This window comes from Barbus barbus (assembly GCF_936440315.1).
Source record: "Barbus barbus genome assembly, chromosome: 43".
NCBI lineage: Eukaryota > Metazoa > Chordata > Actinopteri > Cypriniformes > Cyprinidae > Barbus > Barbus barbus.
The window spans coordinates 23,565,130-23,577,834 of NC_136721.1; the positions used below are offsets into that span (position 1 = coordinate 23,565,130).

The window sequence follows — 12,705 nt, forward strand, 5'->3', positions numbered from 1 at the left end:
ATAATAATAATAATGTATGATTGAATCATCATCATATTTTATTTAATACGAATAAAATAATTACATTTTTAAATATTTAATTTTTCAAATAAACGAGGGAAAACACAATTCATTATTGTTAAATTGATGATCAAAAATGATTAATAAACCCATTTTAAATACAACTTCACTGCATTCACAAAAACATTTGGCAATTTGTTTTTTATTCATTTGCTATTCAAGTAAACAATATGTATGTTTTATATGTATGCATATAAAATAACACGAATATATTTTACCTTAATCTTTGTATTCTTAATTTAAGTATATATATATATATATATATATATATATATATATATATATATATATATATATATATTAGTTAGCATTATAAATTTGTGGTTTTTGTCATTTTTATGACTTTTTATATTTAATATATTGTCTACATACTATGTAATTGTCATTTATTTTAGTTTATGTAGTTTATTTTAGCACTTCAGTTACTAGTTAAATGAAAATGAAAAATGTTGCCTTGACAACTGGCTAAAATAAATTAAGTTTAAATGTTTTTAAATATTTGATTTCAAGTAATAGCTTTTTTTATTGTTATAATTTTTAGAATAACATCAAATTTTTGTCTTACATTTGTAACTGACGAAGGAACAAAAAATGTATTTAAATAACATTGTACATTTAATAATGTAATGAACCAGTGGCGCTGGTTACCAGCGTTTTGTAGGAGTGTTGTATGTTTGGTGTGTGCAGTGGAAAATGTGTGTGTGTTTTTCTGCATGGTGTTAGCAAGCCAAATCAGTGTTTTGACATGTTGCTGCTGCACGACATCTCAATTATTGTCTCTCTGTGCTGTTTAAAAGCCTTAATGTAATAATTGTGTGTCTTTTCTCAGAGCAGAGGGTCTCTCAGGATGAGTGCTCGAGCACGGGCCGCTTCCCAGAGTTCCCTGGAGGAGCCGGATGACGAGGTGGTACCCTACAGTGATGACGAGACGGACGACGAGTTACAGTCGGAAGATGATCTGGATCGCAGCGAAGACCAGCTCCCAGAACCAGAAGCCAGACCCGCACCTGCCGCCGGTGAGCTTGAGGACAGATCTGGTGTAAAAGTGTCCTGTCAGTGCTTGTTCTGTGCTCTGATTGTGATTCTCCTCTCAGAGCCCAGCTGGAGCATCCGAGCGAATGACCGGGAATATTGCAATCAGCCCCAGTTCAAGAAGAAAGTCTTTCTGTGCATCAAGAAAAGCAAATATTCTGTAAGTGAATCCATTGTTATTTTTTGTAAAAACCTGAAGTTTGGTTTGGAATAATTAAGATTTTTTGAATGTTTCTAAAAGAAGTGTCATCTTCTGCATTTATTTGATTTTAAAATACATGAAAAATGATGAAATATCATTACAATGCAAAATAACTGTTTTCTATGTGTATATATTGTAAAATGTAATTTATTTCTGAATTTTCAGCATCATTACTCCAGTCTTCAGTCACATGATCCTTCAGAAATCAGTCTAACATGCTGATTTGAACAAACATTTCTGATTATTTCCAATATTGAAAAATGTATACTTTTATTCAACAAGGATGTTAAATTGATCAAAAGTGACAGTATAGACATTTGTAATGTTACCAAAGATTTCCATTTTAAATAAATGCTGTTCTTTTGAACTTTCTATTCATCAAATAATCCTGATCCACAGTTTCAACCAAAAACAAATAATAATAATATAAAAAATAATGACCATAAGAACAATTATTAATAAATGAGAACCAATAATAACTGATGATAATTAAGCAGCAAATCAGCATAATAGAATGATTTCTGAAGGATCATGTGACTAAAGACTGGAGTAATGATGCTGAAAATTCAGCTTTGATCTCAGAAATAAATTACATTTTACAATATATTCACATAGAAAACAGATATTTGAAATTGTAATAATATTTTACAATTTTTACTGTATTTTTTGATAAAATAAATGCAGCTTTGATGAGCATGAAAAAATCTGAATTATTCCAGACTTTTGACTGGTGGTCTATATGTTAAGATTTTTATTTTTTTTATTTTGGGGTGATGTGGTACTTAAATTGAGCTTATAAGCAAAAGTCTATGATTGTGCCTTTAAGACACCCAACTGTAGAGATTTTCCAGGTGAACACTGTGAGTACCCTCAGATAAATGCATCCGCTAATGATTTCCCACGGCTTACTAACAGTAAACGATCGCATGCTGGATTTTTCCACTGTTTACACCACAAACAGTGAGTGTTTGAAGCAGGCAGGTGCTTTCATCTTAAACTAAAGGACCGTGAAAGAGAAACTGTACTTTTACTGTACCATAATCATTATTTTGATATACATTTTCTTTTATACAAGCTTTACAATCATTGTACGAATTAGTCAAACCAGTGTTCAGATTAACATTAATTTTTAGTTTTCTGAGAAGGGACTCTGAAATGTAACTGTATCTGTTTTTCTCTGTCAAATGTTTAATTTGTAGTCAGATAAATCATGAATCACCTTTGAATTCACCTGAAAAACAACAACAACGTCACAGTTTAGCTTCAAAGGTGACATTTCTGTGTACTGATTACACTCATGGTTCATAGTTCTACTCATAGTGACTTGACAAACATTGCAAGTCAATCTTAGTATTACACTTCAGTCTGAGACATTGATATCTTTGGAAACGCCTCCAGGAAACGCCAGAATTAAAACACGTCATGCATTTTGTTTGCACTTAGTCTCTTATCTGTTCTGTTGTGTTAAATAACTCAAGGCTTGGCCTCAATTATGGTCTAAACTAAGAGTTTTATGGTCATTTTCTTACATCATTTACATGTTAAACACGTAACAGCTCCGTTCCGAATGGTGGAGTTTAAGATCTTCGGTATGACAATTATCTATGACTGGATAGACGAGTCCTTCAGTGTCAAATGTCTTGAGGTTTCCCGTGTATCATGTGTTCTGCGTGAGATATAAGCAGCGATGACTGGATTTGTCTTGAGGTTGAAATGTTACCCTATGAGAGCAGATATAGATGTGTTGTGATTTACATTTATGGAAATCAGTTGGGTTTGGCAACTAAAATTCTGAACGAGAAAGAGAGAGTAAAAGGAACTGAAATAGAGAAACTGAAGAATAGGAACTAAAACTAGAAAAACAGGCAAATGAGTTGCAGAGACACATTGAATCAGACTCAAGCATATGTACGGACGGACGCTTGTTTCTGCCACGGGATTAAAAAAAAGGAATTTTGACTTTTTTTTGTGGAAGTTCAGAGTTTGCAAGAGTCTCGCAATTCTGAGAAAAGAAGTCTGTATTCCAAGAGAAAAAGTCACAATTCACTTTTATAATTATTTATTTTTTAAAATCTGTGGCAGTGAAAAAATAAAAGTCAGAATTCCAATAAAAACAGTTAAAATTGCATAAACATTTATTGACATAAAATAGTTAAAAAAACTATTTTTGTCTTAGAAACTAATCTGTCACTTGTGTGTATATTTATTTATTTATTTATTTATTTATTTATTAAAATATAATTTTAATTACTACATATTTTAAAGAACATTTTGTGTTCTCGTTTTATGAACATATATGAACTTCAGTCCATCTGTTTTTGTCAAAAATCTGAATTCAGTGAAAAATGACAAAATTGCAAGAAATAAACGTGACAAAAATCAAAATTATGAGCTGTAAAAATAAATCTCAGGATTATGTGATTTACCCCCATTTTAAATCTAGTCCTAGTCTGAGCTGTTTCAACAGAAGGAAACTTGCACTGACTGATCTTAAACTATATCAGTGCCTTTGTTTTGTCTGAAGATGCACACCAGTAATGTTTTTTTCTAAGCACGTTTATAAAAAATTACTTAACTGTCCTAATTGAACTATGGCCTAATCCTGGTTTAGTCTAATCCCTGTCTGTGGAACCGGCCATAAACTCATTGTGAAGAAAAAAAAGAAATGGAAAAAAAAACTGCATTGTGAGATTGTCACAATTATGGTTTGTTTTCTATTCTATTCTATTCTATTCTATTCTATTCTATTCTATTCTATGGTGGAAACAAGCTTTCATGAAATCCTTACCCAGATCCGAAGACAAGCTTTTATTTTGTCTTTTGTTTTTTTGCTAAAAATTCTTAAATTTCAAATGTATTTATCTGCTATTCTAGATATATTCCTTATAATTCAGAAAGCTCCTGAGAAAGTAGTCTGCATTATTTCACAACTAACAAGCTTTAAACTTACTGAAGAGCCTTGGGTTACACAAGATTTTCATTTACAAACTCTCAAGTTTTTCTGTGAAATATTGATATTATTTTTCACATTCAGCAGGTAATGTTTTATGTAAAGTATATCATAATTGTGAAAGTTCACAATTCAGTCCTTTTGGGATGAGAACTTGCAAAAATTAAAACTTAATGTTTTTACACCAGTTTGGTAATAACTTGAGTTTCTTTTAATTTTAAGGGCAATGCAATCAAGACCTACAAATACAACTTCTTCACCTTCTTGCCGCTGAACCTGTACGAGCAGTTTAAGAGAGCGGCCAACCTCTACTTCCTGTGTCTGCTGATCCTGCAGGTATAAACCCACAAACCTCACTCTGTCAGGATCGCACAATAATGGCCTGCAGTATGGCATTCCAGTAGAGAGGTGTAAGAAACTAATTCATGGTTACAGGAAGCGATTGATTTCAGTTATTTTTTCCAAAGGGGGCGCTACCAAATATTAAGTTAAGGGTGCCAATAATTTTTGTCCAGTGCATTTTTTGGGTTCTGTGTGGAATTGTATCAGATTTGACTTTTCTTCTCTGTTTTTTGTGTTGTTCCAGTGCAAAAATAAAATAAACGTGATTACTAAAATATTTCTGAGAGAAGGGTTGCATTTTCTGACAGAATTTCAAGGGTGCCAATATTTTTGGCCATGACTGTATATGTATGTATATATGTGTGTGTGCATACATGTATAAGCGTTATAAGATAAAAATTTCGATTAAATTTATTGATATAATCTAGAAAATGAACAGGGTTGTTTTTCGATTTTGTGTTGTTTTATGAATATGAATCCATGTGTTTGAATGTGTCAGATCATTCCTCAAATCTCCACGCTGCCATGGTACACCACCCTGGTGCCGTTAGTGCTGGTGTTGGGCATCACCGCCATTAAAGACCTGGTGGACGACCTGGTGAGTCCCTGCATGTTTTCTGATGGAAGGGTTTTGTTGAAAGGCAACCATTAATTGTCAGAACGTGCTAATGGTTTCTGTCATCTGATCTGTGTCTCGTTGAAAGGCACGACACAGGATGGACAAAGAAATCAACAACAGAAAGAGTGACGTGCTGCTCAATGGCAGGTGAAGAGGGAACTTTTATCTGCTTTAATACTGCAGTGCATGAGATTAGTGCTCATGTCAGTGAAAAAATATTACATAAACACAAGGCTGAATTCTCATCTTTCAGGTTTGTAGAAACCAGATGGATGAACCTACAAGTTGGTGACGTGGTCAGACTAAAGAAAAACGATTTTATACCAGTGAGCTATTTTTAAATCTATTTGCCTTCCCATTGAGATTCTTATGTTATGTTATGTTATATGTTATATGTTGTTATGTTATGTTATGTTATGTTATGTGCTGTTTGAGTGTTGTCTTCATCTGTTGTAGAGCGTTTATACATATATAAAATATATGTATAAATATATAATTAATTTTTTTAAATAAAATCTTTTACATTTTTATTTTAATGTTTATAATATTAGTCAAATATCCACTTTAAGAAACCTGAAGTATCACATTATTGTCTGTGTTTTGACCTCACGTAGGCCGATATTCTGTTGCTGTCCAGTTCAAATCCTAACAGTCTGTGTTATGTAGAGACGGCGGAGCTCGACGGGTAAGAGACACATTAAACACACAACAGACCCTATGCCAGTTTATTAAGCCTTTGAATCACACTGGTGCATATTTCCACATGTGATTTTTTTTTTTTTTTACAGTAGTTATTATCGACCCGTTCTGGCCATAACCATAAAACCAATTCTGCTTGCATGAATCAGTTTTAGAGTAATTTGATGACTTCATGTCATGGAAGTGCTCGGCCATTGATTCATAATGGGAGTTGTGTAATGGGTTTGTTCTTTGTCTCGTGCAGTTCAGTCCAAACATATTCGCTTTTTGTTTTCTTTATTTACAAAAGAATCATAATTCAGGTCCTGGCTTTGTTTGTCTATGAACTTTTGAATGGTTTCATTAATATAAAAAAATATTAATTTTCAATTGTTTTTCAATTGTAAGCCTTGTTTGAAAACGAGAAACTTAAAGTATTTCACGTTAGTCTATATTTTAAGTTTTATGGATCATGATCGTGAAACATTTGATTGTCATTACATACACTTGTCATGTTTGTGTATTATTTTAAATATTATTTTAAAATGTCATTTTCAGTCCATTTGTTTAGTCCAAACACAACAAAAATACAACACATTTAGTCTTTTACATACAATAGAATCATAATTCAGTTCGTCTGTCTAAATTGTTTCATAAATATTTAATTGATATAATTAGTATTTATTTATTTTTTTCATTAAAATCTTTTAATGTTCATAATATTAGTGAAATATCTACAGCAAGAAACCTTATTCCTAAACCTATTCATTACACACCTTAAATATTCATTTGCTGCCATGTCACGTGTATGCTTGCTTTTCCTCTGTTTTACATTTTAAAGTATTTTTACATTTCATTTGTTTAAATATACTTGCTTAATTTTGTTTTTTACATACAATAGAATCGTAATTCACTTGCTGGGTTTGTCTGTCTGTGTACTTTTACATTGTTTCATAAATATATACAATTTTAAATATTTATTTGATTTTTAATATTTTATAAAAGCTTTCTCATTTTAATGTCTTTTAATGTTAAAAATATTATAATATTGTGAAATGTCCTCTGCAAGCAACTTGAAGTTGAAATAATATATATATATATATATATATATAATATAAATTAAAATAAATACTGAATATAAAATAATAAATATAATATTTGCAATTAAATATATTTATTTTCATAGTTTCATGAAAGAGGATAGGAGTTGGTTTTAGTGCATCTTGTTGTCAAATGACTTTCATTAATGTAGTTAATCATTGTTTGTTTGTCCAGAGAGACGAATCTGAAGTTTAAGATGGGTCTCAAGGTGACAGACGAGCGTCTTCAGGAGGAGAATCAGTTGGCTCAGTTTAATGGTGAGTATGAGAGTGACTGTTCACAGCTATTATAGGAGAGTCTGACAGACTTGGACACACAACAGCAGATAATTTGTGTGCGAGTAGTTGCTTGATTGTGATTTTACATGCATAAACACGTTCTAACCAGGTGCGCCCCGTGAGGTCATTTTTCTGTCCTCACTAAAATAAAATGCTGCTAAATGAGTGAGATTTTAAACCGGTGAGATTTAGAAACCAAGCAACTGGCAACATAATGCTTCCATGTAACCATCCAGAGAATTTGCAGTGCAATTTCTTATTTTATGTCTTTCTCAGCGTTGATCATGTGTGAGGAGCCCAACAACCGTCTGGATAAGTTTATGGGAACGATGATCTGGGACGCTCAGAGTTACTCACTTGACCTGGACAACATGCTGCTCAGAGGATGCAAGATTCGCAACACGGACGAGTGCCACGGCCTGGTCATATTCGCAGGTCAGTCTGCTTCGCTGACCGACACAATCTCACGGTCACTGTTCGATGTGTGTTTGTGTTTGTAAAAGCAGCTGCCATGTTTCGTTCTACAGGAAATGACACTAAAATCATGAGGAACGGAGGGAAGACCAGGTTCAAACGCACCCTGATAGACAAACTCATGAACTACATGGTCTACACGGTCAGTTAAACACAGTTCACTGACATTTGACACATTACAAGTCATTTATAGATTATATTTGACATTTATTTATATTTACAGAATTTGTATTAATCGCATCCAAAAAATTTTTTTATTTTTTTTAGCATTATATCTGTGTGTGCTCTGTGTATATTTATGTATATATAAATAAATACACACACATAAAGTATATATATTTTGAAAATATTTACATGTATTTACACATCTATATTTATTTTCATATAATTTATATTATAAATAAATATATTTGATATCTAAAAATATTTTTTTTCTGAAATATATACATGCATGTGTGTGTATTTATATATACATAATAAATATACACAGTACACATACATTTATGTAAACATTAATCGTTTGACAGCACTACTATTTATGCATTGTGTATTTATAGAGGTTTGTTTTATTGCTTTATTTATAGAGGTGTATTGAATTGTCTTGTTTACAGAGAGTGCAGTTGAGTTTATATTTAGTTATACACAGTGATTTATAGAAGTTTAATTTATTTATAGAGAATGCACTTATACAGTGTATTTTATTTTTATTTATAATGCATTCATATTTTTATTTATCTATTTTATTTTTATAGAGAGAGCATTAGAATTTTCTTTTATTCAGCGTTTTTATTTTGTAGAGTGAATTTATAGTTTATTAGTCTTTACAGAGAGTGCAATTATAGATTTTGCTTATTTTATTCTGTATTTTTTATTTTTAGTTGTATTTATTTACAGAGTACATTTTTTATTGTTTATCTATATTTATTTAAATCATTATTTATGTTTATATTTCCACTTTTATTTATTTATAAGTGTATACATAGTTTATATATTGTTTATGTGTAGAGAGTGCATTTTTCTTTATTATATTCAGTATTTTAAATTGTAGAGTGAATTAATAGTTTTATTTATTAATATTATTTATAGAGTGCATTTATAGAATTTTATTTTATTCTGTATGTTTTTTTTATTTTTAGTTCTATATATTTATAGAGAGTGCATTTATATAGTTATTTTTATTTTTATTTTATTCTTAGTGAATTCAGATTTGTTTGTTTTTTTATTCACAGAGAGTGCATTTATAGGATTTGTTTATTTATATATTTTTAGAGTACATTTTAAAGAAATTTTTATTTATAGAGTTTATTTTTATTAATCTTATTTACAGAGAGTGCATTCGAGTTTGTTTATTTATATTTTTACTTTTATTTATAGAGTCCATGGTATAGATTTTTTTTCTTTTTCTTTATATAGTCCATTTGTAGAATTGTATTTATTCATCATATTTATTGTGCAAGTTCTATATACTTGTTTTTATTTGTAGGCAATGCATTAATAGCGCAATAATACAATGCAATAAATCCTTTCTCATCTTGCACCCTAATATATTCTCATCTCTCTCTGGTTCTGCCGGTAGATCTTTGTGATGCTGATTTTGATTTGCGCTGGTCTGGCCATCGGACACACGTACTGGTACGAGAGCATCGGCTCTAAGGCCTGGTATCTGTACGACGGCCTCAACCACACGTCATCTTACCGAGGCTTCATCAGTTTCTGGGGCTACATCATCATCCTCAACACCATGGTGCCCATTTCTCTCTATGTCAGGTACGACAGCAGCCTCTCCTCCGCTCTCTGAGCACACGGATGTCACTGTTCTTCAGATAACTCACTGGTTCTTGTTCTCTCTCAGCGTGGAGGTGATCCGCCTGGGTCAGAGTAAGTTCATTAACTGGGATCTGCAGATGTACTACGCTGACAAAGACACGCCGGCCAAAGCCAGAACCACCACGCTGAACGAGCAGCTGGGCCAGATCGAGTACATCTTCTCTGATAAAACCGGCACGCTCACGCAGAACATCATGGCCTTCAAGAAGTGCAACATTTCAGGACGCACCTACGGTGAGACAAACCGCCAACCTTGCTTTTAGAGGAACATTATAAGCAAGCTAACCCTATAAATCTTACTTGGTATACGCCAGTTTCTAAATAATCATCATAATCAAAACTTGTACTCAACAGTGTTATTATAATTAAAACTAAAAACTAAAACCATATGAAAAACATTTTAGTTGCTTAAAATAAATGGAAAATTAATGGAAATAAAATAATATATATAAGAAGCTAGTTGCCAAGGCAACTATATATATATATATATATATATATTTTATTTTAATTGAGATTAACTTAATGTACTGAAATAACTCAAACTGAAATAAAAATGAATAAAATCTATACAGACATTAAAAAAACTAATAAAATTTACAATAAAAACAATACAATTATTAAAACTATAAAATGAAAATGACTATATAAAATAAAGGAATGAACATTTTTGAAATATTTTGTAAAAATTAATATAATGCATTGCTTTTTATTTATTTTTTTTTAAGTAAAAGTCCTTTTAGTGTAATTATACAAACATTCACCTTCAGCTCATGATTTGTGTTTTTTTACAGTGAAATCTGATTTTTATAAAGTAAATGTAAGAATAACTTTGATATTGTTGGTAATATTTCAAAATGAACACCTACTGGTATTCATATTATTGGAGATATAGAGTGATGACTGATATTTCTATAATTTTATGTATCTGTTATACTATTATAAACATCTTTTTGTCCATATAAATGTCATCCTCTGCACCAAATTGCATATTTTTGTTTAGTTTGGGCCTCTGAATAAAAGTAAGGTGTTTTTTCATCCATATTCAGTATTCTACTATATGAGCCATAAAAGTTTAACTTCAATAAACTGTTCCATTTCAAAAAATTCAGTTCTTCTAACTACTGTTTCATATGTCAGGCTTTACAGGATTAAAACATGCAGTCGAGTCGAGTGAAATTTAACCACTTGTTATTGAGGTTTTATCTGTCAAACCAGTAGATGCATTTAAATGAAGTATGAAAAGAGCTGATGCAAGTGTTGAATGTATTTGGATGAGTGTCAAAGACGTGCCATGTGTCTGATTGGATATAATCCTTGGTTTATATGAGCCTAGCTCACAGCCCTCAAGCTTGTGCTTGTGACCCCAGAGACGTGTGTGTGTGACTGCGGGGTGCCTCAGTGTGTGACTGTGGGAGAGATTTGAGGCTTTAGTTTCACACAGGTCAGGTTTCTGACCTGAATGAGTTTAAAACATGCTGACACCTTCAACCTTGCTATAGAATAACTTGATATAATCTGTTTTGTGCTTTAAAAGAGCTCCTTTCCTTAATTACATCACATTATTAGAGGCTTTCACAGTTGCTCATGCTTATAAACCTCTAACAGTGAGTATTAAATGAGGGACTCGTATTTTAGACGGCTTGTTAAGCTAAAAGGTATCTTGAGACGTCTCATTCCACGCTGTCTGCACTCACAAGTGTACTTTAGTGCGTTATCTAGTGCTATTCAAAGTGTTATTGCTTTAATAATTCAGTGAACGAAATTAGCGTGATTATTGACAGTGCTCTGTGTTGATCTATAGGTGATGCCACCAGTGCAGACGGTGTGGCCTTGGACCATGGAAAGGTTTGTATGCAGAATGCATTAGTTTTAATTATTTACTTTTATTATTGTTCAAATAGTTGATTTATTTACTATGCAATTTTTTATATGTATACACACTATCTATGCGTTTATAATTTTTATTTTATAATTTTTTTATTTATAAGGACTACATTTATGTAGTTTTATTGATGGACTGATTGATTAGAGTATATTTACAGTTTTGTTTGTTTATTTATTTATTTGTTAGACAATGGATTCATAGGATGTTAATTAGTTTATTTTTGTTTATAGATTTTTTTTTTTTTATTCATAGTGCATTTATAAAGTATTTGCTTTTTTTATTTATGTATAGAGTAGATTTGTATAGTTAAAATTATTTTTAAATTTTACAGAGCGGGTTTTATTTATAGAGTGTATTTATTCATTTTATTTATTTATTACGTATTCAACATATGTTGTGATTTTATTTAATTTTAGCCAACGTCATTTTAAGTTAGCCTAAGTTAAGTTAGCCACTGATATTCATTTCACTTTCTTTTTTATCAGCCTGTGGATTTCAGTTGGAATAAACACGCCGAAAAGAAGTTTGAGTTCGAAGACCATTTCCTCGTTTCCTGTATCCGTTCGAAGAAGGATCCGCAAATACTGGAGTTCTTCAAACTCCTGTCCTTGTGTCACACTGTCATGGTGGAGCATAAAGGGGGTGAGGAGACCAAAACGATCATTATCTGCTGACATTATGCAATAATAAACCATTCACACAGTAATGCGAGCATGTTTGCTTTAATCTCAGAATTATGTAGCATTCTTAATCCTACTTTGTGTACTATCTGATCAAATACGTCAAAAGTACAAAAACTGCAGCTGATATTACTTAAAGTTAATTTACGGTATGTACTGCATATTTTCTCTGTGTTCAGATGAGCTGGTGTACCAGGCCGCGTCTCCTGATGAGGGTGCTCTGGTCTCGGCCGCACGCAACTTTGGGTTCGTGTTCCTGTCCCGAACGCAGGACACCATCACCATCTTGGAGATGGACCATGAGGAGACCTACGAAATGCTCGGTCTGCTCGACTTCAACAGCGACCGCAAACGCATGTCCATCATCTGTGAGTCCGGCTCTTTCTGTTCTTCACTTCCTGTCTTTCAGTCGTTGGTCATCTGTTTCTCACTCTTGTGTGTGTTTGTGTGTAGTGAGATTTCCAGATGGTAGAATCCGTCTGTACTGTAAGGGCGCAGACACTGTGATCTACGAGCGACTGGATGCCAATAGCAAGAATAAAGAAACCACTCAAGAAGCTCTGGACGTGAGTACCAG

General features: G+C 32.2%; 1 protein-coding gene across 1 annotated transcript in view; it reads left to right on the forward strand.

The window, feature by feature from the left end:
• LOC306862603 (phospholipid-transporting ATPase IC-like) overlaps positions 1-12,705 on the forward strand; it is a 33,676-nt gene that overhangs the window by 11,290 nt on the left and 9,681 nt on the right. Inside the window, exons 2-17 of the mRNA XM_079405495.1 lie at positions 890-1,076; positions 1,155-1,252; positions 4,467-4,580; positions 5,086-5,184; positions 5,291-5,352; positions 5,459-5,531; positions 5,820-5,890; positions 7,159-7,241; positions 7,539-7,697; positions 7,790-7,878; positions 9,313-9,503; positions 9,589-9,797; positions 11,365-11,408; positions 11,934-12,090; positions 12,308-12,496; positions 12,582-12,694. Of these exons, the coding sequence (XP_079261621.1) occupies positions 908-1,076; positions 1,155-1,252; positions 4,467-4,580; positions 5,086-5,184; positions 5,291-5,352; positions 5,459-5,531; positions 5,820-5,890; positions 7,159-7,241; positions 7,539-7,697; positions 7,790-7,878; positions 9,313-9,503; positions 9,589-9,797; positions 11,365-11,408; positions 11,934-12,090; positions 12,308-12,496; positions 12,582-12,694 (1,920 nt within the window). The 5' untranslated portion in view covers positions 890-907. The remainder of the gene's footprint in view (positions 1-889; positions 1,077-1,154; positions 1,253-4,466; positions 4,581-5,085; positions 5,185-5,290; positions 5,353-5,458; positions 5,532-5,819; positions 5,891-7,158; positions 7,242-7,538; positions 7,698-7,789; positions 7,879-9,312; positions 9,504-9,588; positions 9,798-11,364; positions 11,409-11,933; positions 12,091-12,307; positions 12,497-12,581; positions 12,695-12,705) is intronic.